The 27,689-nt window shown below is 38.7% G+C and overlaps 1 protein-coding gene and 1 long non-coding RNA gene across 2 annotated transcripts in view; one reads left to right on the forward strand and one right to left on the reverse strand.

Moving 5' to 3' along the window:
• The window catches only part of LOC110203609 (uncharacterized), a 48,296-nt gene extending 46,420 nt beyond the window's left edge, over positions 1-1,876 (reverse strand). The window contains exon 1 of the long non-coding RNA XR_002323009.2: positions 1,801-1,876. This is a non-coding gene — a long non-coding RNA (uncharacterized LOC110203609). The remainder of the gene's footprint in view (positions 1-1,800) is intronic.
• The window catches only part of LOC110203608 (membrane cofactor protein-like), a 237,841-nt gene continuing 211,800 nt past the window's right edge, over positions 1,649-27,689 (forward strand). Inside the window, 3 exon segments of the mRNA XM_078156349.1 lie at positions 1,649-2,256; positions 26,870-26,956; positions 26,959-27,060. Coding sequence (XP_078012475.1) covers positions 2,169-2,256; positions 26,870-26,956; positions 26,959-27,060 — 277 coding nt within the window. The 5' untranslated portion in view covers positions 1,649-2,168.

The following is a 27,689-nucleotide window of genomic DNA, read 5'->3' on the forward strand; positions in this document are numbered from 1 at the left end:
TGACCTGCTCCTCCACCTCAGACATACACAAAGACAGTAATACACTTGATTTTGCCACAAATGCACCACCTCCATAAGAATGGTGATTTTGAATAATTCCAATCAATAATTGGTTAATTCCCAAATCCTCTTATTTGGCCATAATCTATTAGCTATTCACATCTCCCTCTGCCTTTCTTTGCCACACCTTACTCTTCCTCCACATTGTGACCTCCAATCCCTCAACCCCTCAGTTCTCTCCCTATCACTCCTGCACTAGCCACTCTCTACTCTTTTCCCTGTCATTACCCCTTGGTGAACCAGTTAAACTCTACATGGTTCACTAGGTGATGTCATCAGCTCCCATGGATTCAATTATCATTTTTGTGCAGATATCTTTCAGATCTATTCATCTAGCCCTAACCTCCCTGTTGACTGACCTCTACTCTTGCATCTCTAACTGCCTACTGGCCATCTCAAATTAGATTATCTTGAAGACATCTTAAACTCAACAAGTCCAAAACTAAACTCCTTTGTCTTTCCCCCTAGACCTTTCCCCTCCCCCACTCCAAACTTCCCTATTACTGTCAAGGGCAGCACCATCCTCCCAGTCCCCCAGGCTAGCAACCTACAGTCATCCCCAACTTCTCATTACCCCTGCACCTTCCATATGTAATCTGTTGCCAACGCCTATCCATTTCATCTTTGTAACATGTCTCAATTATGCCCCCTTCTCTGACACAACTACCACTCTGGTGCAGGCTGTCATCAGCTCATGCTTGGACACTGCAATAGCTTGCTGGTGGGTCCACTTGCCTCAGAACTTTGTCCACTCCAATCCACCCTCCAGTACCTCCAGGCTACCATGCTACCTCCTACACACTAAACTCCAGGGGCAGTTACCTCAGAATCAAGTACTGAATCCTCTAACAAATTCCTTTTTCTCCCAATTCCTCCTCCCCCTACCCCACCCCTTTCCAATCTTCCTACACCTAACACCTGGTCACACACTCTCCATCAAGCCATCCTTCTTGCTGTTCCCCAAACCAAAAACACTCCACCTGGGTGCTCCAGGTATTTTTTTTTTTTGGCTTCCCCTCCTCATCTCTGCCTCTTGGCTTCCTTCAAGTCCCAATTAAGTCCCATCTTCTACAGGTAACTTTTCCCAACTCTTATTATTTTTCATGCCTTCCCTCCGTTAATTATTCTCTAGTTATCCTTGTTTGCACACATTTGTCTTCTCCATTAAATTGTGAGCTCCATGAGAGAATGTTTTTTTTTTCATCCCCAGGCTTAGCACAGTGACTGGCACATAGTAGGCGCTTAATAAACGCTTATTGGCTGATGACTATAATTAAATGTCAAGTGTAATTCTCTTAACATCCACCCAAGGGATACAGGCCACAGGTGCTCCTCATGTTTTCCTGAGAGGCAGACACAGCTGTGCAGTTGGTCAGGCCCTTGGAAATTCTGACTCATTTTCCTGTTTTGTTTTGTTTTTTCCACTTTGGGCAGGGAACCCCCGCGGTGACCCTTCTCCGGCCCAGAAACTCTCCCTGGCTTGGGGACAGTTTTCCCTGGGGGAGGAGTGCACAAGAGACAAGAAAAGAGGGAGGGCGGAGAGCGAAAACTATTGTTGAGGTTTTCAGAAACAAGAAGAAAGCTCGAGGTGCCCTCGGGGCCTGCTCCTGGGCGGCCTCCTGGCTACAGGGGCGCCCAGAGGGCCCAGCCTTGGCCACTTCAGGGGCCACCAAGCAGCGCAGGCTCCCATCCCGTATCAGACAGGGAGCAGGTAGCGGTGCGAGGGGGCTTTGTACCTACAAAGTACTGCGGCCGCTTTCCGAGACCAGCGGAAGTGGCTTTCCCCAGACCTCCGGCAGCTTCCGGTTCCCTTCCCCTCCCCCCACCGTTCCCAGAGGGCGGAGCGTCGTTTACGGTCAATGCCAGGGCGGGGCCGTCTCCAACAGGAAGAGCTCCCCCTCCCCGCCCCACCCTCGGGAGGACCCGCCCCAGACTAATCGCGGACTTCTCCAGCAGTCGGTCCCACCCAGAGCCAGCACCTGATGCCGCCTGTTAAATGCTGATAGAGTCACCTCGGCGTCAGTCAGCAGAGGAGAACAGCCGCTGGCGACGCTGGGGGCTTCGCGGTCCGAGGAGCCCGAGTCAGCCTAGAGCCTCGCGCCGCAGCCATGGGGGCATGTCCGCGCCCCGGGGCCTGGCTCCGCTCCGTGGGGTTCCTCGGGGCGTTGGCGCTGCTCGCCCTGCCGCAGGCCAGCGGTGAGGAGGGGCGCCGGGGCCGCGGCCGCAGGTGGGGTGGGGGAGGGAGACAGCGGGGAGGGGCCGAGGGTGCGAGGGGGCTTCGGGTGGCAGACCGCTGCCCCTCCACTCCAGACGGCTCCTCGCCCCGGGGGGTCCTGAGCCTGGCTCCCTTTCCCCTGGGAATTGGTCAGCGATTGACGAGCCTTTCTGGCGGTCCACGCTCCGGGAAACTCCTTCTATTAGTGCTTTCATAGTGCTCACAATTATGCTGTTGATTTGTGGAAACGGAATCCGAGTCATTAAAAGGAATCAAGCGTTTATTGAGTACCTGCTGTGTGCCGGGCGCCACGCTGCTGGCTGGAGTCGAAGATAGAAATGAAAGGTGGCTGGAGTCGAAGATAGAAATGAAAGGGCTGTAGCAGATGTCAGCCTGAAGAATGCGAGGGATAGTGGAGCCGGGTCAGCTGTAAAGGGGTGACCCTAAAATGGCGAGGCCAGCGCTCTGGGGGGCTTTTAAATTGACTAAAGGGGAAGTCGGTGTCTCGACACTCTCTCCACTCCAATTTTTGTTTTGTGTTTGATGGGAGTTTTTTGGCCGCTGGAAGAAACCTTAGAATAACTGAAGTAGTTTCACCACCCAACTACTTTAACAGAAATAGGAAAGTTATACATATGTACATATGTGTGTGTATATACACATACGCATACATGTACAGAAGGCAGTGGCATTTTTGTCCACTGGGAGAATGCTTGAGTGGGTTAGGTATCTTTGCTTTAAGTTGACCGAGAACTTTGTGTTATGGTGACCTGTGTCAGGGCCTCATTTAGAAACTGTTTCAAACACAGTTATTTGTAGGTTAGCACTAATCCTCATTTCTCCTGAAGGGTTTTTGAGCAAACCATATTATTGAGAGAGTATGGAGCATCCCATTTGTCCCAGTAATGTTATCTTGTATGGCTCCTGAGTTGGGCGAAAAGCTGCTGAAGTCCTAATATTAATGTACCATTGGTTTAGGTTTTATTAGTCCTTTGTGAGGTTAACTGGATCAAAATGAGAGACAAAAAGTATTCTCAATTGGCAGCCATTCCTTGTGTGTCCTTCCTTTTAAAACTATTTGGAAATAATCATTTCAATGATGAGTCAGGGCTGCACTCAGGACTCCACATTTGTTTTAGACTGATAACTCATACTTTGTCAGAGCAGTAGAAAGCCCAAATCTTGGAGCTATTTCTATTCAGATAACACTAAAAAAGTAACTAGAGATTTGGAAATGAGGTTTTGAAATGAAATCTTTGATTATCATTTTGCCTCCCTAAGACATAAATTCATGTTAGGGCTTTGACTGTAATATGACTCATATCATATCAAACCTTGTTTCTTGAATAGGTATGCCAAGGGTGAGAAGAAACCTGGTGTCATGGTTGAAAAAGGGAGGAAAGGAATCAGCAATAGTGCCTAGTAAGTGCTAGGCACTGTGCTAAACACTGTGTGTGATGCGACTCAAATTAGAAAACAGACTTAGAGGTTTTTCAAGGAGAAACAGAAAGTTAATTTATTTGCTATTCTTGAGAATAGGGTGACCCTCCACCAGGATATTCTGATGGGAGGAGACAGATTACAGAAGCAGAAGAACCAGATTAAATAGCCCTAATGGGTAAAGCCTTCCTCCCACCAACTGGCCAATGCTTGGCTCACAATGTATAGAAACAAAAGAAACTATATCTGTATTTAGCTCCTTAGTTTACTGAAGTGTTGCCAAAGAAACAATTAAAAATATGCAGTCAAGGTAGACGCTGTGCTGTATACCCAAGTGACCATGACTGAAATATAGCAACAGGTACAACAAAATACAGGGGGGCTTCAGGGGTTTCAGGCTTCCAAACTTTAACTACTGAACAATGGCATGGGGGGTGGTAGTTATGGTTGGATTCCTGTAAATCAGGTGATTTCCACTAAATCGAAACTTAGGGGACTTCAGCTTCTGGGAGCCAGGATGGCAGAGTAAAAAGGTAGTCGCTCTCACCCTCCCCTATTAACCTTTGAAAACCCAGACAATATCACCCCAGGAAAAAAAACCCCTAGAACAGCTGAACTAGAAGACTGGGAACAGCAGTGCAGCAGCCCAGCAAATGGGTCTCCCAGTGCCTCAGCAAAAATAAGCAAGGCAGTACTACAGAGGGCCCCAGGCAGATAAGCACCCTTCAGCATTCCTCTGGAAGGAGCTGAAGAAAGCAACCTAAAGTGTTCCTAAAGTCCCAGCCTTCCTGATTCCAGCCCAACACCAGGTAAGCCGTCAGAACCTCCAGCTGTCAACCAAGAAGAGATCCTGAAGCCCAGGTAGTAGAGCAGGCAAACACCAACACCTGGACCTCTCAGTGCCTCAGGGAGGGTGGGGGAACCTGTGGAAAGCAGCTCAGAAAACCACCAGGTGCCTCGGCAGTCTACTGCAAAGGAATCTCACAGTGCATTAGCAGAAAGGAGAGAGACAGCACTGCAAGGGGCCGCAGACAAATAAACACCCTGTAGTACCCATCTAAAAGGAGCTGAAGAAAGCTAAATGAAAAGAAAAGCAGGCAACCTAAAATTGCCTGAAAGTTCCAGCCTTGCTGATTCTAGCCCAACACGAGGTAAGCTGCCAGAGCTCTACAGCCTCCACTTGCCAACATAAGAGGCCCCAGCACACAAAGCCAGTGACCAAGACCTAGGCTCCCAACACAAGAAGCTTGGGTCAGTGCCCTCTGTTACCCAGCAGAAGAGCTCAATCTCTCTAAAGGCCAGGGAATAAAGAAACACCATAAGTAGAAAGAAACATACCATAGATTTCATCTTATGAGAAGAGTGAAGATCAAGACAGAAATTCGGAAGAGGACAACATTGTCAACAAACCCACATCTGCAACATTGAAAGGGAGTATGAACTGGTCTGAAGCCCAAAAAGCCTTCTTAGAAGAACTCAGTAAGGATTTTAAAAGTCTGATGAGAGAGGTAGAAGAGTCCTTGAAAAATACAGTTGGCTAATAGGAAAAAAAATACACTTAAGAAAACAAGTTACTAAAAAGGACAATTGGTAAACTGGAAAAAAGTACACTGAAGAAAACAAATCCCTTAAAAATATAATTGGCCAATTGGAGAAGGAAGTACAAAAAACAAAAGAAGAAAACAATCTGTTAAAAACTAGAATTGGACAAATGGAAACTAATGTCTCTATGAGAGAGCAAGACTCAGTCAAACAGAAACAAAAAAATGAAAAAAAAATGAAAAAGTAAAATACCTCATCTGTAAAACAGCCGACCTGGAAAATCGATCCAGGAGAGACAATTTAAAAATTATTGGACTACCTGAAAATCATGATGAAAAAAAGAGTCGGGACAGTATCTTTCAGGAAATCATAAAGGAAAATTGCCCTGAAGTCCTAGAACCAGAAGATAAAATAACCATAGAAAGAATACACTGGTCACCACCTCAAAGAGATCCCAAATTGACAATGCCAAGAATATAATAGCAAAATTCCAAAATTATCAGATGAAAGAGAAGGTGTTGCAAGCAGCCAGAAAGAAACAATTTAAATATCATGGAACCACAGTCAGGATTACACAGGACCTTGCAGCTTCTACATTAAAAGACCGCAGGATATTCCATAAGGCAAAGGAGCTTGGATTACAGCCAAGGATCAACTACCCTGCAAAAATGAGCATGATTTTTCAAGGAAGGAAATGGATATTCAACAAAATAGGGGACTTCCAGGCCTTCCTGATAAAAAGACCAGAGCTCAACAAAAAATTTGATCTTCAAGTACAAGATTCAAGAAAGACGTGAAAAGGTAAATGGGACAGAAAGATACAATATGTTGTTCATAAGGGTGGACTGTTTACATCCCTACAAGGGAAGATGACACTTACATCTCTTGGGAACTGTATAGTTATTACACCATGTTAAAGGAGTATACATAAAGGTGGTGGATATTAGTTGACTTTGATGTAATGACAAAAAAAAATCTAATCAAGTGGGTTAAATGGATCCAAGTAAGTGGATTAGTCTGATCTTTAGAAAATGTACTGAGAAAGGAGGAGGAAGACAAGGGTAAATGACATTGCAGGAAAAGATAGAAAATCCTATTACAGTGGAGGGAAAGAAGGGAGGGGGTTTGAGCATTGTTTGAACCTTACTCTCATCAGATTTGGCTCAAGGAGGGAAATAACATAATCAGTTAGGTATGGAAATCTAACTTGCCCTATAGGCAGTAGGAGGGAAAAGGGGAAAGAAAAAGGAGGTGGGAATAGAAGGGAGGGAAGAAGCAGTAAGGCTAAAGGGGAAGAAAAGGGAAAGGGTGGGTGGGACTGAGGGAGGAGGTGGTCAAAAGCAAAACACTAGTGAGAATTTATACTTACAATTTCACTAATGTGAAAATATGTTTAATAGGAATGTTAATGTCTAGCATATATTAGATTGTGTGCCGTCTTGGGGAGGGTGGTGGGGAGGAAGGGGCAGAAAAGCTCTAAACTCAAAATCATATGAAACTGATTGTTGATAGATCAAAATAAATTAATAAAATTTTTTAAAAAGTAAAAAAACCCCAAAACCTTAGGCCTATCGGGCTTCTATGCCTGCCTTGAGTCACAATACAATTTGTATTTATTCTTCTAAGAAGTCTTCACAGGACCCCTCATCCCACCACTCCTTATCCCAAACCTTAATTACACTGAGGAGCCTTCACTGGGACATCCCATTCAATCCCTCCTCTTCTTTCATACTATCTGAAGACTCCTCACACCACCTACTAAATCTTCATAACCATCAGGGTGGTCTCAAACTGGCACTCGACCTTGACTTTTCAGAACCATCAGCTGGATTTCTCCTTTCCCTTCCATTTTAACCAAAGTGAACAAGGAGTCTTGAATATAGGGGAGACAAGCCATGAGTAGGACAATAATTCCCCTCAAATTTTACAATCTAAGAATTTTAGAAATACAATACAATTTAGAAACAGTAATAACTTTTGTAATACAAACAATAAACCAGATAATATCAACTACATTTCCATATTATCACACACCTAGCCTTAGGCTCCTATTAAATCTGAATTCAAATTCTTCTCAGCTCTTCTCCCTCTCACCATCACCCCTTTAAGTTAATATAGGAAGGATTGATCTATGCATTGACAAATCAAAGCGCCAGTCCCTTTATAAATGCAGATACAGAGACCCAAAAGAAAAACAGTAATGCAGTTGTCCCTTTAAAATTCAAAGTCTTTTCTTATACAGCTGTCTGGCAGAGAACATCATCAATGAAGTCCTGTGGTCCTTGGTATTTGTTCCAGCTATCTCCAGCAGGGCATCTCAACATGTTCTTCTCTTCTTGTAGGAACCAGCTTTCTGTCCATTCTCCTACAAAAGTGACCTTAGCACAATTTTAAATTACTATTTCTAATCCTTATAACCCTAATCATTTTTACAAACTCAGAATTAAAATCTTGGCCAGTTATCATATTTAAGAAATTCACACCACAACCCAGTGTCTTATACATTGCATTAATCCATTATTAATTTCCTCACCAGGAGGATGAGATTTCACTATGGAATTAATTACAGGCTCCAGTACATACATATCAATTTTAAACACAGTACATATAAAATCTTAAACTTTTAGTCATGCCATGTTTCTTTGATGACATTTACAAAATAAACCACAAGCCATTCTTCTTTTAACATTATTAATTGTAACAAAACTTTAGACAAGTGTGATATTATCCAAATAACAAAATAACTTTCTCACAAGCCGCTGACCTAATTGTCTCCATGCCATTACCAAGAATTAAAGGACCCTAACTCATAGTGGAGCACACACAGGAACACTAGTCCCAGTTCTATAGTAACCCAATATGTTCCATAATCAATTCTTTTAGTAAATTTGTTACTGTACTTAACAAAACCTTCTGATTATAGAGACTTGCCACTAAAAGATTAGAATAAGGGAACGATATTTCCCCCAACTTCCTGTCAACTCCAGGCAGAGTGTTATGTCAAACTGCAAACTGCATTGAGCCAGACTTAGAGTCTGCCAGGTTTCAATTAAGGAATCAAGTCAAGAGGGTCCCACCTCAGCACATGTGGAACAGTTGCCCTCTCAACCTTCCCATGAAATCATACCTGCAGTTCATACTTACCCCTCACAGGGCTGCTGGCGTCATGGATCAGTGGCTCAGACAGCCTTCCTTGTTATTTACTCCTGGAGTTAGACTCAAAAACAGTCCTTAGTCCCAGCAAGTTCCAACAATCAGTTTAAGGTATGACTATAGTCTCACATTGCCTAAGGAACATCTCTAAAGTGAGCCCTAAATAGCTTGCATGCATTTCCGCTCTTGTTCATAAAATCTTACTAAGTTGGTGCAAAAGTCCTTAAGTAACACAAATTCCAGAGTGTTATCAAGAAACTAAATTGCTAGTTATCACAGAATCCCTAAATATCACAAAGTTCCTTAGTGAAAAGCTGTAATAGCATCTCACATTGGTAACACTAAGAGACTGACTACAGGAAAAATACTACTGCTCTTAGAATTCTTTTAAACAAAGGGAACATCTTAAAGTGAGTCTTAAGCAGTTTGCATAAATTTCTGCACATGTTCTAGTTCTAGATGAAAATATTATTAGGTTTCCCAGTAAGGTAACACAAAAAAGCTCATATCTTATACCGACTACTTGCTGTAATCATAGACACTATAGAAGGAAAAAGAGCAGGGACATGTCCTTAACTGTTTAAATTCAGAAAGTGTCAAAGTTCTCCAATCATGCAGTATCTGTTTCTCCTCATAGCCAGACTCGGGAATAGTCAGGTGGGAAACATTGCTTTCCAAAGGAACACAATGGGGAAACTGAACCTGGAGGATTCCATCCTAGATTGAGGCTAAGATTGCCCCCTCAGCTTTTTTCCCAAATAAATCACATTTCCTCTAAGTAGACCTCCACCTGTTCTTGTGGCATTTCTCTCAGATACTGATTTGGTACAGACAACTATACCCAAATTTAAACTCAAAACAAAATTAGTTATAGTCCCAAGAGCCTTTTACCTCAAACAGCAAGTTTCACTAATCACAGCTTAAAGCTAGATACAGTTAATTTTATTCTTATGGAGTTGCAAATAAGGAATAAAGATTTATCAGGACTCATACGTAAGAGATCTCACTTTACATCTTTCTTTCTCAAATGTAAACTTGCCCTGGTGTAAAAGCCAATCATTAAACATCATTTTTCTCTACTGTACGTAAACGTGCAACTTCTCAGCAAAATAAGTTCATTGACTAGGAACTGCATTATCCTAACAAGTTCTTTTCTCAGGCCAGATGACCTTGTCCACGCAGATGGTTTCCAGGAACCTTGGCAAGAATTGCCTCGTGCCCCTCCTTTTCCCACACAAATAATCAATTCATAATTCTAGGTTTTAACATTAAAACAGTAACCCCAAATAACTTAATTAACAATCATAAATGATAAAACAATTTTAACTGAAAACTCCCTTTAAATAATGACAAAATTTGGAAATTTTATGCTTTCTTAAATTATAATACTTAAAGGAAATGTTACAAAACAGGATCATATAGAATGCCCCAACAGCCAGATTCATTCCTTTTTCTCTTTTCTCTGAAGACACAATTAATTTCACATTCTAGGTTATGAAAGAAATTGCCCTTCCAGGAGCATAACTAATACAATTGAAACCAGACCCAATAAAAAATCTTTCTTTCTTTCTAGACCCTTTCACCAGGTCCAACACTCTCCTGGGGCCACTCCCTCCCCTATAGACTGGCTTCTTTTTTTATCTATGCTAGCCCATCATTGTCTTTTACTTGTCTGATAGCACCAGCCCACATCCAGATTCGAGATTCAGCCTCAATGCCACTCCCAATCAAGGTACTTAAAGGCCTAGACTTCCACACGACCACAAGTCCCTGCCTTAAGAACCTGGCTTGTACTGCCCATCCCCCAACAAAGCTGATTGTAGCCTTAAGAAGGAACCTAACAACATTTTGATTACGTAAAAGAAACTGCTTTTCTGACAACACAGATGATACAGTTGCTTAACAAATTATACAATAAAGGGAAAATTTAGAAATACAATACTATCATAAAACAACTATCATCTATTTTAACTTTAAAAGCAAAACCAATTAATTACCACTCTGGTGGCTTTATATCCCTGGGAATGAATTCCACCACCATTCCCTTACTGTAAACTCAATAAAACTTTCTTGGGGCCACGTAATAAATTTCTTAATGCCAAATAACAATATGTGCTCTTAAAATTATACAAATATACATCTCTAAGTTCCATACCCTTGACCATTTATGACGGAATATTATCCACAAATTCATATATTTCTTCAATATTTCAGTTGCCCATTCATGTCCACATTTTCTTGCAAAACTTTTACAAACAGTTTAGAATCACCTATTGTAATCAGGTCAGTTTAAAATGTACTGGGCCAGTATTTTAGCTACTTCTTTTTGCTTTCTTCCAAGTAGACACCTCTGGAGCTTAATAATTAATTGAACAGTAATAATCATAACTCACAATAGCCAATATATTTACCATAGCCAGTGTCCTTAAAAAAAATTTTATTTTTCTATCCTTTTATCAAAACAGAACACTTCCTTACACCTTCTCAATTTTACTTAAACTATCTAAAGTTATTCAGAGGGTATCCCCATCCAAGGGTGGGGAACTTTATACCCACACCCAAATTACACTCACCAAGACTACTACACAGCTTTTTTTTTGCATTTCTGAAGGAACATAACTCAATAGGGCTCTCCCTCCCCTTCTCTCTTCCCAAACTGCTTTTACAACTTTACCGTGCATTCTAAACAATTCACTTGACTTACACAATTTTTTCCCACTGTGTATATACTTTTTCAATTTAGTTTAATAACATTCAAATTATGAAAAACTACTGGACATAACAATACAAAAGTTTACCAATTTGAAGCAATACTAGAGGTTTAAAAATTTGAATCAAACACATTACCAATTAGGTGACTCCAACTCTGTTGAATGCATTTCCAGCTGGTCACATCTAATTAAGGAATAGCTGTTTACATTTTTAGTGTCTGCCCTCTGCTATGCATTGTGTTAGGCACCTTCCAATCTTGTGAAATAAACTGAGGTAACAAATTTCAGATGCTTACATTTTCCCAATTTACCTTAGTGCCAAACAGTATAATAAGTTCTGAACATCACATTTCATTTCCTCCGAAGCCACCGAACCAGCCATCCCAACAAGCAGCTGCCCTCAGCACAGCCCCCAGCTGCCCATAAATTACCTTTTGATCGTGTTCTGGTACACCAAAAGTTTTCTCTTTTAGATAAGGCAGGGAATGGTTAAAGACTTATTTAGCCTGCCTCCTTTTCATCTGATTTTTCTCTCTTTTTCTCCCACCTTCCAACTTATGAAGAGAATGTTTTCCAAAAACTCTTGAAGAGTTTCCAAACCTTTTTTACTTTCAAAACCTCTATTTACACTGTAAAGTATTTTTCTCTCTTTTTCTCTCCCATCCACCCACTCCTTTGAGGCTGATGTTACCAGGGAGGAAGAGAGGGGGAGAGAAAGAAAGCTGCATTTCAGATTCCAGCCTCAGTCCTTGGAATACTTATTCTTGCTACCTGGCTGCAAAAGATATCAGATTATACACATGGACAATCAATCATACCACACACAGACACAAACACAGAAAATAAGCATATAACAAATTGCTGTAAAATCCTCAAATCAACAAATCATATTTAATCATTTTCTTTTTATCTTTCCCTTTATATTTTGGTGATTCATTCCAATTCTGAAACTTATTCCCTAAAGGACTTTTTTTTTTTTTGGTATACCTTCTTTCTGATCCATGGTGCCAGTTTAGACTGCTCATTACTCATATCTAAAATCGATCTGAAGGTCTGTCACCAGACCCTCCCAGGTCAGTGACCTACGAATTCAGGACCTCACCTTAGGTCCTCAGTGAGGGGTCACCCCCTTCCCTCAGTCACCTGAGCGCTCACCTGTCACTGTCTCTCCAGGGATAATCTGTCTTATCCCAAAAACTCACAAGTTCTGGGACGTCCTCAGGTTGTACTTGTATAACTGATGTGACTGCTCTTTCTCCACTGGCCAGAATTTTATAATTGCCCCAGTATCAGAGCTTTTCTCTTTTTCATTTCTATTCTCCGAGTTCTCTCTTTGGGACGTCTGCCACCCAGTAGGGAAACCGTTCCCCAAGTCTGAGAGCCACCAAGAAAATGGTCAGTGGGTGCCTGCTGTCAGCCCTTAGAGAGAGTCAACTCCTCAGAGGCTTATTTTCCTGGTCAATGCACCAAAACTGTGTGGAATGCGACTCAAATTAAAAAGCACACTTAGAGGTTTTTCAAGGAGAAACAGAAAGTTAATTTATTTCCTGTTCTCCAGAATAGGGTGTCCCTCCAGCAGGATGCTCTGACAAGGGGACACAGATTACAGAAGCAGAAGAACCAGATTAAATAGCCCTAATGGGTAAAGCCTTCCTACAACCAACTGGCCAATGTTTGGCTCACACTGTAGAAACAAAACAAACTGTATACATATCTGTATTTAGCCCCTTAGTCTACTGAAGTGTTGCCAAAGAAACAATTAAAAATGTGCAGTCAGGGTAGACACTGTACTGTATAGCCAGGTCACCATGACTGAAATATAGCAACAGGTACAACAAAATACAGGGGGGCCTCAAGGGTTTCAGGCTTCCAAACTTTAACTACTGAACAATGGCATAGAAGGGGGGGGGGTACTTGTGCTTGTATTCCTGTAAATCAGGTGATTTCCAGTAAATCGAAACTTAGGCCTGTCAGGCTGCTATACCTGCCTTGAGTCACAATATTTATTTATTCTTCTAAGAAGTCTTCACGGGATCCCTCATCCCACTCAACCTTATCCCAAACCTTAATTACACTGAGGAGCCTTCACTGTGACATCCCATTCAACACTTTTACAAATATTACCTCTTTGTTGTTATATTATCCTCATTTTTCACTTAAGGAAACTGAGATAAACAAGTGAGCTGCCCAGGGTCATACAGCTAGGAAATGTCTGAGGTTGGATTTGAAAACAGTATTCTTAGAAAGATAATTAAGATTCTTTTAATGAATGTTTTCCTTCTTACTGGAATTGTGTATAGTTTGTAATATTTAATCACTCTTTTTTTAGGTGACTGCAGTACTCTGCCAGCATTTCCTCATGCTCATCCTGAAGAAAACTATGATGCTAATAAAACCTTTGTTGTTGGAACCATTGTACATTACAAATGTGATACTGGTTATGTAAAACAGACTCCATTATTTCCCAGGGTGTGCACAATTTTGTGATCATTAAGTTGTTTAATTTAGGTTTGTTTTTAAGGTTAAAGGTTAAGGTTAAAAACTAAGGTTAAAACCTAAGTTAAAAACTAAGTACTTAACAAACTGGATAGAGGCAGTAAGCCCTTATGGATAGGACACTGATCTTGAAATCTGAGTCTGTATTCTGCCTCAGAGGGTTACTGATTATGTAACCCTGGGCAAGGTAGGTAAACTTTCTGCGCTACATTTTCCTCATCTGTAAAATGAAGGGATTAGGCTCAGTTGAAGGTCCTTCCAACTCTATATGTATAATCTTGTGAATTTTAATGCTTTAAATATCCCTAACAGCTTATTCTTTTTTTCCTTATATTTCTTGTTCTTTGTCAATTCTCAGTATTATATATATATATATATATATTTTTTTTTTTTCCTTCCATAGGACCTGTTTGAAAGCTATATAGGAGTACTTTGAATTGTTTAATTAGTATTTCTTTGATCTGTAGTGAGGTTGAATTTTTTTTCAGGTTGTTACTGACAGCATGCTTTCACTTTCATAAATTTTCCTTTGACTATGCAAAGTGAATTCAGTGTTGCTCTTTACTATTTGTTAAGTTGTTATATGATTTTTCATGCAGTATTCCTAATTTTTTTCTTTTTCTTTTTGTGCCTTGCAGATAGTAAGCACTTAATGTTTGTTCCATTGATTTATTGGATATTTTTTGTTTATAATTTTTCCATGCAGTTTTTCTCATTCCTCACAATATCTCATTTATTTAATAATTTTTATATGCCCTTTGCAACTGAGACAAAAATGTTCTCCTTTTCATTTTTAATGAATACTTTTGCGTGTTTACATCTGTAATACAGATGTAATTTTTTATGGTATAAGTTGAGACTCAACTTTTGTTTTTGTCATATTGTTGTCTGGTTTTCCAAAAATATTTGTTAAGTAATCCTTAACCAAGTTTTTATTTTCCACAAATTCTATCAAACATACCCACATTTGAAAATGTGTCAGTTCTGTTTCTGTGATCTTTATCCCATTCCATTGGTCTTTTTTCCTTCCAAGAATGAAATAATTTTGATACCCAACTCCACTCAATTAAAGATTTTATAGGAAGACATAGACAAGAGTTGAACAGGATTAAGAGGTGATACAGATATGTAATAATCTTCCATTGTTTGGAGGAAGTGTTCACATTCAGTAAGTTGTTTTCTGACTTATATCTCACTTATTTAAAGTCGCTTAGTAAACAGCCTCCATGTGCTGGAATATAGTAGAGAACCCAAAAGTAAGCAAACATAGGCCTCTTAAGAGGCAAAAATAGATATCGTGAAGTTTTTACAGTAGTGGTTCATGTACTTTAGAATTAACCCTTTCCTCACAGGCTATTCTGTTTTACACAGTTCTAAGTTTGTTAGTTATCTGATTTGAAAGCCCATGCTAAGTTAGAAGCATCAAATTACAGAATCAAATCTGAATTGAAAGAGACCTTATAAGCCATATAACGCAAACCATCCTTGAATAAGTATTTCTCTTATAATGTAGTTGGTAATAATCCAGCCTTTGTTTAAAGACCTGCATTGGGATGAGAGTAGAGTGACCCAGTATATATTATGTATGTACCCATTTCACTTTGATAATTCTGATTATTAGGAAATTTCTCCATATATCAAACCCAAATCTGCCTCTCTGTAACTTCTGTCCTGTTGCTCCTAGTTTTATCTCCCGAAACCAAAGAGAAAAAATCTAAACTCTTTAAAAACTTGATGACAGTGATCATGTTTCCTAGTCTAAATCTTCACCTTGTCAAACTAAAAATTCTTGGTTGTTTCTACTTCTTCAGATATGGCATTTTCAGTGCCCTTTACAATACTGGCCGTTCTTCTCTCTGTGTTCTCTCTCAGTTTCCTGTGTTCTTCCTTCCACCTCAAAGTCTTCATTCCAATGATCCTTGAAGGTGGCACCCTGAACTGTACGTGTTTATTCAAGTGGTCTGGCAATGCAGTCCTGGGCAAAGAAGTCACACTTCTTTGGCTGCCATTCTATACTATTGATTCATTGAATTGTCAGCCTGTTAAAACCTCTGATCTTTTTCAAACAAATTTTTACTCTAAGCTTGCCTTTCTGATCGTGTACTGAAGAAGTATTTTTTGAAAATAAATATGGGAATTGAAATTTAAGAGGGATAAATGTAATCTTATTAGATTTAAACCAGCAAGTTAGTCATTCAAGTTCTTTTCAGATCCTGACTTTGTCCACTGTATCAGCTATACCTCTCCTAAACTTCGTGTCATCTGCGCCTTTGATAAGCATTTTGTTGATTCAAATGTTAAGCTAGAGTGATCCCTAGGATGTTTTACTGGAAACTTCCTCCAAGTTGACATCAAGCTGTTAATGACTACTCTCTGGGTCTGGCAGTAAGGTAGTTCGGAATCCACAAAATCTATTCGCCATCTCTCCATCTTGTCTGTAAGAATAACCTGAGAGACTTTTTTCAAATGCTTATTAAAATCTAGGTAAATTTATATTTACAATATTTGCTTGATCTACCAGGCAGGGCACTGGATTCCCTTGGCTAGCTCTTCTCAGTGCCTGGGCCAAGTCCTTCTTGAATGTACAATTGGCTCTTCTCTGCCACCAAGGATCATACTCCTTTAAGCTACTTCCACTGATTCTCTCTTCTGTGCTGGATTCAGTATCTACTACTAGACCAGTGGACAAGATGCTGTGGATAGTGGGGCTGAGAAATATAATCCACCCCAACCTTTGCTCTTATAAGTATTTTTGTATATGTGGATCCTTTTTCCCATTTTTATGATCTCTTTGGGATACAGGATAGTATTGCTGGGTCAAAGGGTATGCACAATTTTAACGCCCTTTCAGTATATTTTCAAACTGCTTTCCAGAATGGTTGGATCAGTTCACAATTCCACCAACAATGCATTAGTGTTCCAATTTTCCCATATCTTCTCTAACATCTATCATTTTCCTGTTTTGTCATGTTGGCCAATCTGATAGTGTAATCTGATAGTGTGATGTGGTACCTCAGAGTTGTTTTGATTTGCATTTCCCTAATCAATAGTGATTTAGAGCATTTTTTCATGACTATAAATTGTTTTAATTTCTTCATCTGAGAACTGCCTGTTCATGTCTTTGACCATTTATCAATTGGGGAATGACTTGTATTCTTATAAATTTGACTTAATTCTCTATATATTTTAGAAGTGAGGCCCTTACCAGAGAGATTGATTGTAGAAATTCTTTCCCTGTTTTCTGATTTCCTTCTAATCTTGGTTGCATTGGCTTTGTGCACAAACTTTTTTGTTTGTTTCTATATGTTTTTTATTTTTAACATATGTTTTTAAAAGGTTGGGATACAAATTTTCTCCCTTCCTCCTTCCCCATCCACCCCCATTGAAAAGGCAAGCATCTTGATACAGGTTATGGATGTGTAGTCATGCAAAACACTTCCACAGTAGTCCTGTTGTGAAAAACTAAGTATATTTCCCTTCATCCTATCCTACCCTCCATTTATTCTCTTCTCTCTTTTGACCCTGTCCCTCCTCAGAAGTGTTTGCTTTTGATTATCCCCTCCCCCAATCAGCCCTACCCTTTATCAACCCCCTGCTCTCTTGTCGCCTTCCCCCCTTATTTTCCTGTAGGGTAAGATAGATTTCCATACCCCATTGTGTATGTTACTCCCTCCTTAAGCCCAATCCTATAAGAATAATATTCACTCATTTCCTCTCACCTTCCTCCATTTCCCTTCCACTGTGAAGGCCTTTTCTTGTCTGTTTCATGTGAGATAATTTACCCCATTCTACTTCTCCCTTTCTCCTTCTCCCAGTATAATCCTCTCTCACCTCTTAATTTTATTTTCCAGATATCACCCCTTTGTCTTCAATTCACCCTGTGTCCTCTATCTGTCTGTCTATACATACATATAAATTTTTTACCTCCCACTGGCCTAATACTGACAAAGGACTCATTAGTTACAAATATCATTTTTCCATGCAAGAATGTAAACAGTTCAATATTATTAAGTCTCTTATGATTTCTCTTTCCTGTTTACCTCTTCCATGTTTCACTTGAGTCTTGTATTTGAAAGTCAAATTGTATATTCAACTCTGGTCTTTTCCTCAGGAATGCTTGAAAGTCCCCTATTTCATTGAATGACCAATTTCTCCCCTGAAATGTTATACTCAGTTTTGCTGGGTAGGTGATTCTTGGTTGTAGTCCTATCTCCTTTGCCCTCCAAAATATCATCCTCTGTGCTCTCTGGACACTTAATGTAGAAGCTGCTAAATCTTGTGTTATCCTGATTGTGTTTCCACAATACTTGAATTGTTTCTTTCTGGCTGCTTGCAATATTTTCTCCTTGACCTGGAAATTCTGGAATTTGATTACAATGTTCTTAGGAGTTTTCCTTTGGGGATCTCTTTCAGGAGGTGATCAGTGGATTCTTTCAATTTCTATTTTCCCCTCTGATTCTAAAATATCAGGGCAGTTTTCCTTGATAATTTCTTGAAAGGTGACATCTAGGCTCTTTTTTTGATCATAGCTTTCAGATAGTCCAATAATTTTTAAGTTCTCTCTCATGGATCTATTTTCCAGGTCGGTTGTTTTTCCTTTTTTTAAAAAAAATTTTATTAATGTATTTAGAATTATCAATAATCACTGCCATATGCTTTTGAGCTTAAAATTTTTCTCCCACTTCCTCCCCACCACCCTCCCCAAGACAGTGCACAATATGACATAGGCTATAAATTTACCTTCCTATTAAACATATTTTCACATTAGTGATGTTGTAAGTAAAAATTAAAACCAATGGAAGGAACCATCAGAAAGAGGAAATGAAACTCAACAGAAGAGAAAAAAAGTAGCAGTTCAACTTCCATAGTTCTTTCTTTGGATGTGGATAGCATTTTCCATCATGAGGCCTCTGGACATGTCTTAGATCCTTGTATTGCTGGGAAGGGTTAAGTTTATCAATATTAGTCATCGCACAGAGTGGCTGTTATTGTGTACAGCATTCTCTTGGTTCTGCTCATTTCATTCAGCATAAGACCATATAAGTCTTTCTAGGTTTTTCTGAAGTCACCCTGTTCATCATTTCTTATAGCACAATAGTATTCCGTTACATTCATATACCAGAACTTGCTCAGTCATTCCCCAGTTGATGGGCATCCTCTCAATTTCCAATTCTTTGCCACCATAAAAAAGAGCTGCTATGAATATTTTTGTACATGTGGGGCCTGTTCCCATTTGTATGACCTCTTTGATATATAGCCCTAGAAGTGCTATTGCTGGATCAAAGGGTATGCACATTTTATAGCCCTTTGGACATAGCTCCAAATTGTTCTCCAAAATGGTTGAATCATTTCACAACTCCACCAACAATGCACTAGTGTTCCAATTTTCCCACATCTCCAACATTTATCATTTTCCTGTTTTGTCATGTTGGCCAATCTGATAGGTGTGATGTGGTACCTCAGAGTTGTTTTGATTTGCATTTCTCTAATCAATAATGATTTAGAGCATTTTTTCATGACTTATAGATGGCTTTAATTTCTTCATCTGAGAACTGTCTGTTCATATCCTTTGACCATTTATCATTGGGAATGGCTTGTGTTCTTATAAATTTTCTTAATTCTCTATATATTTTAGAAATGAGGCCTTTATCAGAGAGACTGGTTGTAAAAATTCTTTCCCAATTTTCTACCTTCCTTCTAATCTTAGTTGCATTGGCTTTGTTTGTGCAAAAACTTTTCAATTTAATGTAATCAAAATTATCCATTTTGCTTTTCATAATGTTCTCTATCTCTGTTTGGTCATGAATTCTTCTGTTCTCCATAGATCTGATAGGTAAACTATTCCTTGTTCTCCCAGTTTTACTTATGGTATCAGCCTTTATATCTAAGTCCAACCCATTTTGACTTTATTTTGGTATATGGTGTGAGATTTGGGTCTATGCCTAGTTTCTGCCATACTCTTTTCCAGTTTTCCCAGCATTTTTTTCAAAGAGTGCTTATCAGAAGCTGGGTCTTTGGGTTTATCAAATAATAGATTACTATAGTCATTGACTACTGTGTCTTGCATATTTAACCTATTCCACTGATCCACCTCCCTATTTCTTAGCCAGTACCAAGCAGTTTTGATGATTGCTGCTTTATAATACAATTTAAGATCTGGAATTGCTAGGCCACCTTCCCCTGCATTTTCATTAGTTCCTTTGATATTCTGGACCTTTTGTTTTCCAAATGAATCTTGTTATTATTTTTTCTAACTCTATAAAATAATTTTTTGGTAGTTTGATTGGTATGGCACTGAATAAGTAAATTAATAGGTAGAATTGTCATTTTTATTTATAGCTTGGCCTACCCATGAGCAACTGATGTTTTTCCAATTATTTAGATCTGATTTTATTTGTGTGAAAAGTGTTTTGTAATTGTGTTCATAGAGTTCCTGGGTTTGTTTCGGGAGGTAGACTCCTAAATATTTTATAATGTCTACAGTAAGTTTAAATGGGATTTCTCTTTCTATCTCTTGCTGTTGGGCTTTGTTGGTAATATATAGAAATGCTGATGATTTATGTGGGTTTATTTTATAGCCTGCAACTTTGCTAAGTTGTTATTATTTCAAGTAGTTTTTTACTTGATTCTCTAGGATTCTCTAAGTATATCATCATGTCATCTGCAAAGAGTGATAGCTTTGTTTCTTCTTTGCCTATTCTAATGCCTTCAATTTCTTTTTCTTCTCTTATTGCTAAAGCTAATGTTTCCAGTACAATATTGAATAACAGTGGTGATAATGGACATCCTTGTTTCACCCCTGATCTTATTGGAAATGCTTCTAGCCTGTCCCCATTACATATAATGCTTGCTGAAGGTTTTAGATAGATGCTATTTATTATTTTAAGGAAGACTTCATTTATACCTATGCTTTCTAGTGTTTTTAATAGGAATGGGTGTTGTATTTGTCAAAAGGTTTTTCTGTATCTATTGAGATGATCTTGTGTTTTCTGTTGGTTTTGGTTTTGATATGCTCAATGATGCTGATAGTTTTCCTAATATTGAACCAACCCTGCATTCCTGGTATAAATTCCTGGTCATAGTGTATTATTCTTGTGATAAATTGCTGTAATCTGTTTGCTAGTATTTTGTTTAAAATTTTTGCATCATATTCATTAGAGACATTGGTCTGTAATTTTCTTTCTCTGTTTTGACTCTTCCTGGTTAGGTATCAGCACCATATTTGTACCATAAAAAGAATTTGGTAACACTCCTCCTTCACCTATTTTCCCAAATAGTCTTGGAATACTATTGGAATTAATCTTTAAATGTTTGATAGAATTCACATGCAAATCCATCTGACCCTGCAGATTTTTTCCAAGGGAGTTCATCAATGGCGTGTTCAATTTCTTTTTCTAAGATGGGGTTATTTAAGTATTTTATTTCCTCTTCTGTTAATCTGTAAATAGGTATCCATGTCACTAAGATTGTCGAATTTGTTGGCATATAGTTAGGCAAAATAATTCCTAATTATTGTTTAAATTTCCTTTTCCTTGGTGGTAACTTCACCCTTTTCATTCTTGATACTAGTAATTTTGTATTCTTTCTTTTTTTGTTTAATTAAATTAACCAAAGGTTTATCTATTTTATTGTTTTTTTCATAAAAGCAGCTCTTAGTTTTATTTATTAGTTCAATAGTTTTCTTAATTTCAATTTTATTAATTTTTCTTTTAGTTTTCAATATTTCTAATTTGGTGTTTTATTGAGGATTTTTAATTTGTTCTTTTTCTAGTTTTTTTAGTTGTATGCTCAATTCATGCCCTCTTTTTCAATTTTATTTATGTAAGTATTTAGAGATATAAAACTTCCCTTAAGAACTGCTTTCGCTGCATCCCATAAGTTTTGGTATGTTGTGTCATTATTGTCATTCTCTTGGAATGAAATTATTGATTGTTTCTCTGATTTGTTATTTGACCCAATCATTTTTTAGGATTAGATTATTTAGTTTCCAATTATTTTTTAGTCTGTCTTTCCATGGCCCTTTATTACATATAATTTTTGCTCAGTTGTTTTTCCAATGAGATATTTCACATTCTTTTCTATTTATTCTTTCTTTTGGATTAGTGTTACAGTGCCTTGATTTCTCAAATTGTCCCTAGCTTCCAATTTCTCCATTCTAATTTTTAAGGAAGTATTTTCTTTAGTAAGCTTTTGGACTTCCTTTTTCATTTGGCCAGTTTTCCTTTTTAGAGCATTCTTCTCCTCATTGGTTTTTAGGACCTCTTTTGCCATTTGGGTTAGGCTATTTTTTAAGGTGTTATTTTCTTCAGTATTTTTTTTGGGTCTGCTTTAGCATCACTCTCAGTTTTTCCTCTCCTTCTCTTACTTGCTTCTCAAAATCCTTTTTGAACTCTTCCATGGCCTTGGACCAATTCATATTTTTCTTGGAGGCTTTGGATGTAGGAGTTTTGGCTTTCTTGTCTTCTTCTGGTTGTATGTTTTGATCTTTGTCACCAAAGTAAAATAATGTAGTCTGATTCTTTTTGCTCTGCTTGCTCATGATCCCAGCCAATTACTTGAGTTATAAACTCTTTGTTAAGGTAGGAGTCTGTTTCCAGTGTGGAGAATGTACTGTCCCAAGCTTCAGGGATTTTGTGCAGCTGTTTTCAGAGATACTTCTAGAGACCTGTAAATTTTCAGTTCTTCCAAGGTGTTATGATCAAGGGGAGGTGTTTACTCCTTTCCTTTCCTGGCCTGTGCTGTGCTCTATGAGTGACCACAAGCACTCTCCTCTGTCTTGGAACTATGAAGAGGATTTCTTCATCACAGCCCCTACAAGCTCCATCATGCCCCAGGAACACTGCCCAGAGCTGTGACCCAGATCCAAGCATGGGCAAAGCAAGAGAATCCTGCACCAGCAGAGAGATCCCTGCAATCTCCCTCTGATCAGCCACTGGATTCCGTCTCAGTCTGTGGGCCAGAAGCTCTGGAGACAGCCACTGCCCCTGGGGCAATGCTCTGGGGACTGGGACCATGTTTCTCTCTCTCCACCACAAACACAGACTTTTCCTACTGATCTTCTAAGTTGTCTTTGGCGTTTGTGGGTTGAAAAGTCTGGAAACCGCCACAGCTGCACATGGTTCAGAACTCTGAGGCCTGCTTCAGGTTTGCTGCAGGCTGCGCACCCGTGCTAAACTGTGCTTGCTCTTCTTTCCCCCCCTGGCGTGATATACCTTTCTAATCAACCATCCAGGCTGTCTTGGGCTGGAAATTTGTTTCACTCTGTCTTTTTGTGGGTCCTGCTGCTTTAGAATTTGTTTAGAGCCATTTTTTATAGGTATTTGGAAGGGTTTAGGGGAAAGCTCAAGCAAGCACTGCATTTATTCCACCATCTTGGCTCTGCCCATCCCGTGCAAAAACTTTTCAATTTAATGTAATTAAAATCATCCATTTTGCATTTCCTAATATCCTCTATATCTTCTTTGGTCATAAATTCTTCTCTTCACTGTAAATCTGACAGGTAAAGTATTCTTTGCTCTCCTAGTTTGCTTATACTATCAGCCTTCGTGTATAAATTATGTACCCATTTTGACTTTATCTTGGTATGTGGTGTAAGATGTTAGTGTATGCCTAGTTTCTGCCATAGTGATTTCTAGTTTTCCCCTCAGTTTTTGTTAAATAGTGAGTTCTTATCCCAGAGGAGTCTTTGGGTTTATCAAACAGTAGATTACTATACTCATTGACTACTGTGTCTTGTGTACTTGATCCACCACTCTAGTTCTTACCCAATACCAAGTGGTTTTGATGATTACTACTTTATCATAAAATTTAAGATCTGGTGCTGCTAAGGTCACCTTCTCTAGCATTTCTTTTCATTAATTCCCTTAATATTCTGGACCTTTCTTCTTCCAGATGAATTTTGTTACTTTTTTCCCAGCTCTATAAAATAAGTTTTTGGTAGTTTGATTGATGTGGCACTGAATAAGTAAATTAATTTAGGTAGAATTGTCATTTTTGTTATATTAGCTCAGCCTACCCATGAGCAACTGATATTTTCCCAAGTATTTAGATCTGACTTTATTTGTGTGAAAAGTGTTTTGTAATTATGTTCATATAGTTCGTGGGTTTGTTTTGGCAGATAGACTTCCAAATATTTTATGTAGCTTTAAATGGAATTTCTTTTTTTTCTATTTTTTTTTGAAAGGCAATGGGTATTAAGTGATTTGCCCAGGGTCACACATTCAATAAGTGTCTGAGGCTAGAGTTTGAACTCGGGTCCTCCTGACTCCAAGGCTGGTACTCTGCTGTGCCACCTAGCTGCTCCTGGAATTTCTCTTTCTATCTCTTGCTGTTGGGCTTTGTTAGTGCCAGTGATTTATGTGGGTTTATTTTATATCCTGCAACTTTGCCAAATTTGTTTATTTCAAGTAATTTTTTACTTGAGTCTCTGAGTATACCATCTTACCATCTGCAAAGAGTGATAGCTTTGTTTCTTCTTTGCTTATTCTAATTCCTCCAATATCTTTTTCTCCTCTTACAGCTAAAGCTAACATTTCTAGTACAATATTGAATAACAGTGGTGATAATGGACATCCTTGTTTCACCTCAATCTTACTGGAAATGCTTCTAGCTTATCCCCATTACATGTAATGCTTGCTGATGGTTTTCTCTGTATTACTTTTGAAGAATGAAATTTTCATTAAGGCAATTTTGATAAAGGAGAATGGCTTTTAGAGGCAATAGGAGAAGTTGATACCTTGTAAATGGGGTAGGATGCAGATTAAAAAGCTGACACTAACTCAAACATAAGTTTAAGGATGTTTAGCATCAGGACAAAGAATCTTACACACATCTCAGTTGCCTTGAGAAGAAGTAGAAATCAGTGTGTGTAGAGTTAGTCCTTGACCAATTGATATCCCCTCTCAAGTTAGTTAATGTCATAATAGAAGGGGCTTATAACATGTTTTAAATGAAACACGGTCTTGTTTATACCTTATTGCACCTTTACAAAATCTTCAGTTTCACTGGTGGAATTGGAAGGGCAGCTTACATTTGGCTGGCAAAAAATTGGTCACAATGCTGATGGCCTTTCAAAAGCTATACTTGCCAGTCCTGGAGACAGCCCCACTCACCCATTGTCTTACTCATCTTTGGTGTCTTGGAGCAGATTGATTCACCCAGTAGAATACTCTGTTTCATTTAGGGAGCAGAGAGAGAGAGAGGGAGAAAGCCAAGTCAGAAAGCAGATTGGTGAAGTATGAGCGAGCACTCTACCAGAGCACACAGCAAGGAGTTGAGGTGGATTATATTTCTCAGCCCCACTATCCATAGCATCTTGTCCACTGGCCCACTGAAGCCAGTACATAACAGAGAATTGGTGGAAATGGCAGCAGAGAAGAGAGCCTACTGTGGTTTCAAGAAGGAGTTAGCCCAGGCACTGAGGAGAGCAGCAGACTAAGAACCTATCTAAGCAACCTGGTCAACACAGATGCTACCTCAGATGGTGCAGCTTGAGTACACTGTAAGAAGAGAAAGGACATTGAGGCCCTACAGTACTGGAAGCATTACTTAGGCTAAATATGTTTCCTTCATGTGTACTTCACTACCAGTATACTCTTAGTTTTTCCTCACTCTTAACTACTGCTTTTTTAATATGGGGGAAAATACACCCCAAGTTTATGGTGTGTGGGGAGGTAGAACTGTTGTATAGTTACTTTCTTACTATCCTATCTTAATAACTGTCTTTTCCTTGAGTTCACTGTATTTATGGGCTAACTATTTAAAAATAGGTGTACTGGTTGGGGCTCATGAGCTGTAATTTTAGTAGTGCAAACCCGTCAATTTCCTTTGAACCCTGGAGATAATGGTTTCCCCTTTCAGACTGAACCTACATCCTTTGAATGCTGGATTTAGATGAAAGTGCTACCAGAGAGGGGCTCTACATGGTATTATAACACTTAGTGATAGTTATTGTTATCATTTATGGTGGTAATACCAGATTACCAAAAGTAGATTGAATTTTATTCAGCATATTCTTTTAAGGAGACAAGGAAATTTGTAATACAATTTAGATTTCTACCTAACATACTTTTTTAAAAAAAATAACAATTTTGGTGTTTGGGGGTGAAGTTCGATTACCCAGGAGGCTTATTGATATGGAATTGCCCATTCCCTGGAAGTGCCAAGTAAATGGAAATAATGCTATGTTTTAAATGTGTTTTAGTATGTTATCAATTTAATGTGAGAATTATTTTCAATTCAGTACATATTTCTTGAGCAGCTGTTAGTTTACTTCATGCTTACATTTCTTGGGTAACACACTGTGTAGAGTAATACAGGAGGCATAAGAGAATGTAGAACACAAGTCTCCTGCCTCTAGTACATTAGTCTTTATAAGAAGATCTAACAGGTACTTGAAGTAATAATTAAAGAATATTTATAAGGCCATTTATCATTGAAATTAGTATAAACTAATCAATCCAGTAGAGACCTGGATGTCCAGAGGAACTCTGTCTTCTCCCCCAGTTAATCCACTCAGCTCTGACCTCATCTGAGCTATCCTGATTACTTGATGAGTGACTAAAAACTCACTTAGCCTGTTTTTATCTGCCTGGCTCCAGACCACTGTTTGACCTCCCATTTAGCTATCTATAAGGAAACTAGGGCCTGTCCAGCTCAAGCATCTTATCTGCTCTGCCACTGTGAGAGTACTCTCACTTCCTTATGAGCCTCCTTCTTCTTATCTTGTCCTAGGAAAAGTAGTCAAATCAGTGAACCATCTTTATTAGAATGATATAACAATTATTTGCCTTATAGAATTACCCTCAATTCCTGTGACTTCTTTCTGCAGGTCAAAACTCCCTTCCCTGGTTCCAACTTCTCTTATATGTGTTATTTTCCACTGTTAGAAATAAACTTCTTATATAATTATATCTCCACTGCCGACCATATGTGCCTGTTGTATAGTAGGTGCTTAATAAAGCCTTTTTTCATTCATTTGATTATCAAGGGATCCCTGGAAGAAATGAATATGGTAAGAGTGTTACATTTTTTTAAAAAAAATACAGAATAACATCTCTCTTTTGCATGTAATGTTGAAGTAGAAACTCATTCCTATATTAACATTGTAGAGAATTTTTTTTTTTTGGTATATAGAATACCATGGCATATTGTAGGGGTTTTTTTTCCTTTGTAAGCTTTTTGAAGAAAATATTTTGATCAGCTATTCATGACTACACTCCTTTATTCATGTCCTTTTCCCTTTTGTTCTCAGGTGACTGTAATGCCCCAGATGAGTACACTAATATGGCGCTGAGTGAGGTATTCAGAGGTGAATATTACTTTCCTATTAACAGCAGTGTGGTTTTGTGTGTCGGCCAGGATATACTCTCAGTAAACCTGGGCCTCTTATCAGTACTTGTCAAGATGATGGAACGTGGTCACCTGTGTCAGGGTCTTGTAAAAGTGAGTAATTCTATCACATGTATTGTATCTTAGTCGTTATTATTGGAATTTTCCATTCATTTGTGTTGGACTACTGAATCCATATTCTTTCCTGTGATCATTTTCATACTTAATTACAGGCTGCCATGTACTTTTGAAATTTTCATTGTTTACAGAGAATCTTTGTACTGTTGATTTTTTCAGCAATAATTTTCATTGATGCTTTCTGTTTTTACATCAATTATTTCAGAATGTTCTTCCCTTCACCCCCACCCCACCCCCATGAGGGACCTTTGTATCCAGTAATCCATCCCTATAACAAAAGAAAACAAAAACATTTACTTCAGCATGTTGAACATATGTAACAGTTTGCATTATTTTGCACCCATAATTTCCCACTTCTCCACCAAAAAGGGGAGATTCATTTCTTCATCTCCTTTGGTGCAGGTTTAGTGATTAAAATGACTTAGCAGTTGGCTTCATTTTAGTGCTCTTTTCTTTTGTTATTTCGTTGAGTATATTTTCCTGTTCAGTTTATGTCATTCTGCATTACTTCATAGAAGTCTTCCCATATGTCCCTGGTCATCAGATGCATTTTTTTTTCAAAAATGAAAAGTTTTTCCAAAAAATGCAAACTTAACCATATGAAA

The sequence above is a fragment of the Phascolarctos cinereus genome, unplaced genomic scaffold (assembly GCF_003287225.1).
Source record: "Phascolarctos cinereus isolate Bilbo 61053 unplaced genomic scaffold, phaCin_HiC Scaffold_5;HRSCAF=322, whole genome shotgun sequence".
Lineage (NCBI taxonomy): Eukaryota > Metazoa > Chordata > Mammalia > Diprotodontia > Phascolarctidae > Phascolarctos > Phascolarctos cinereus.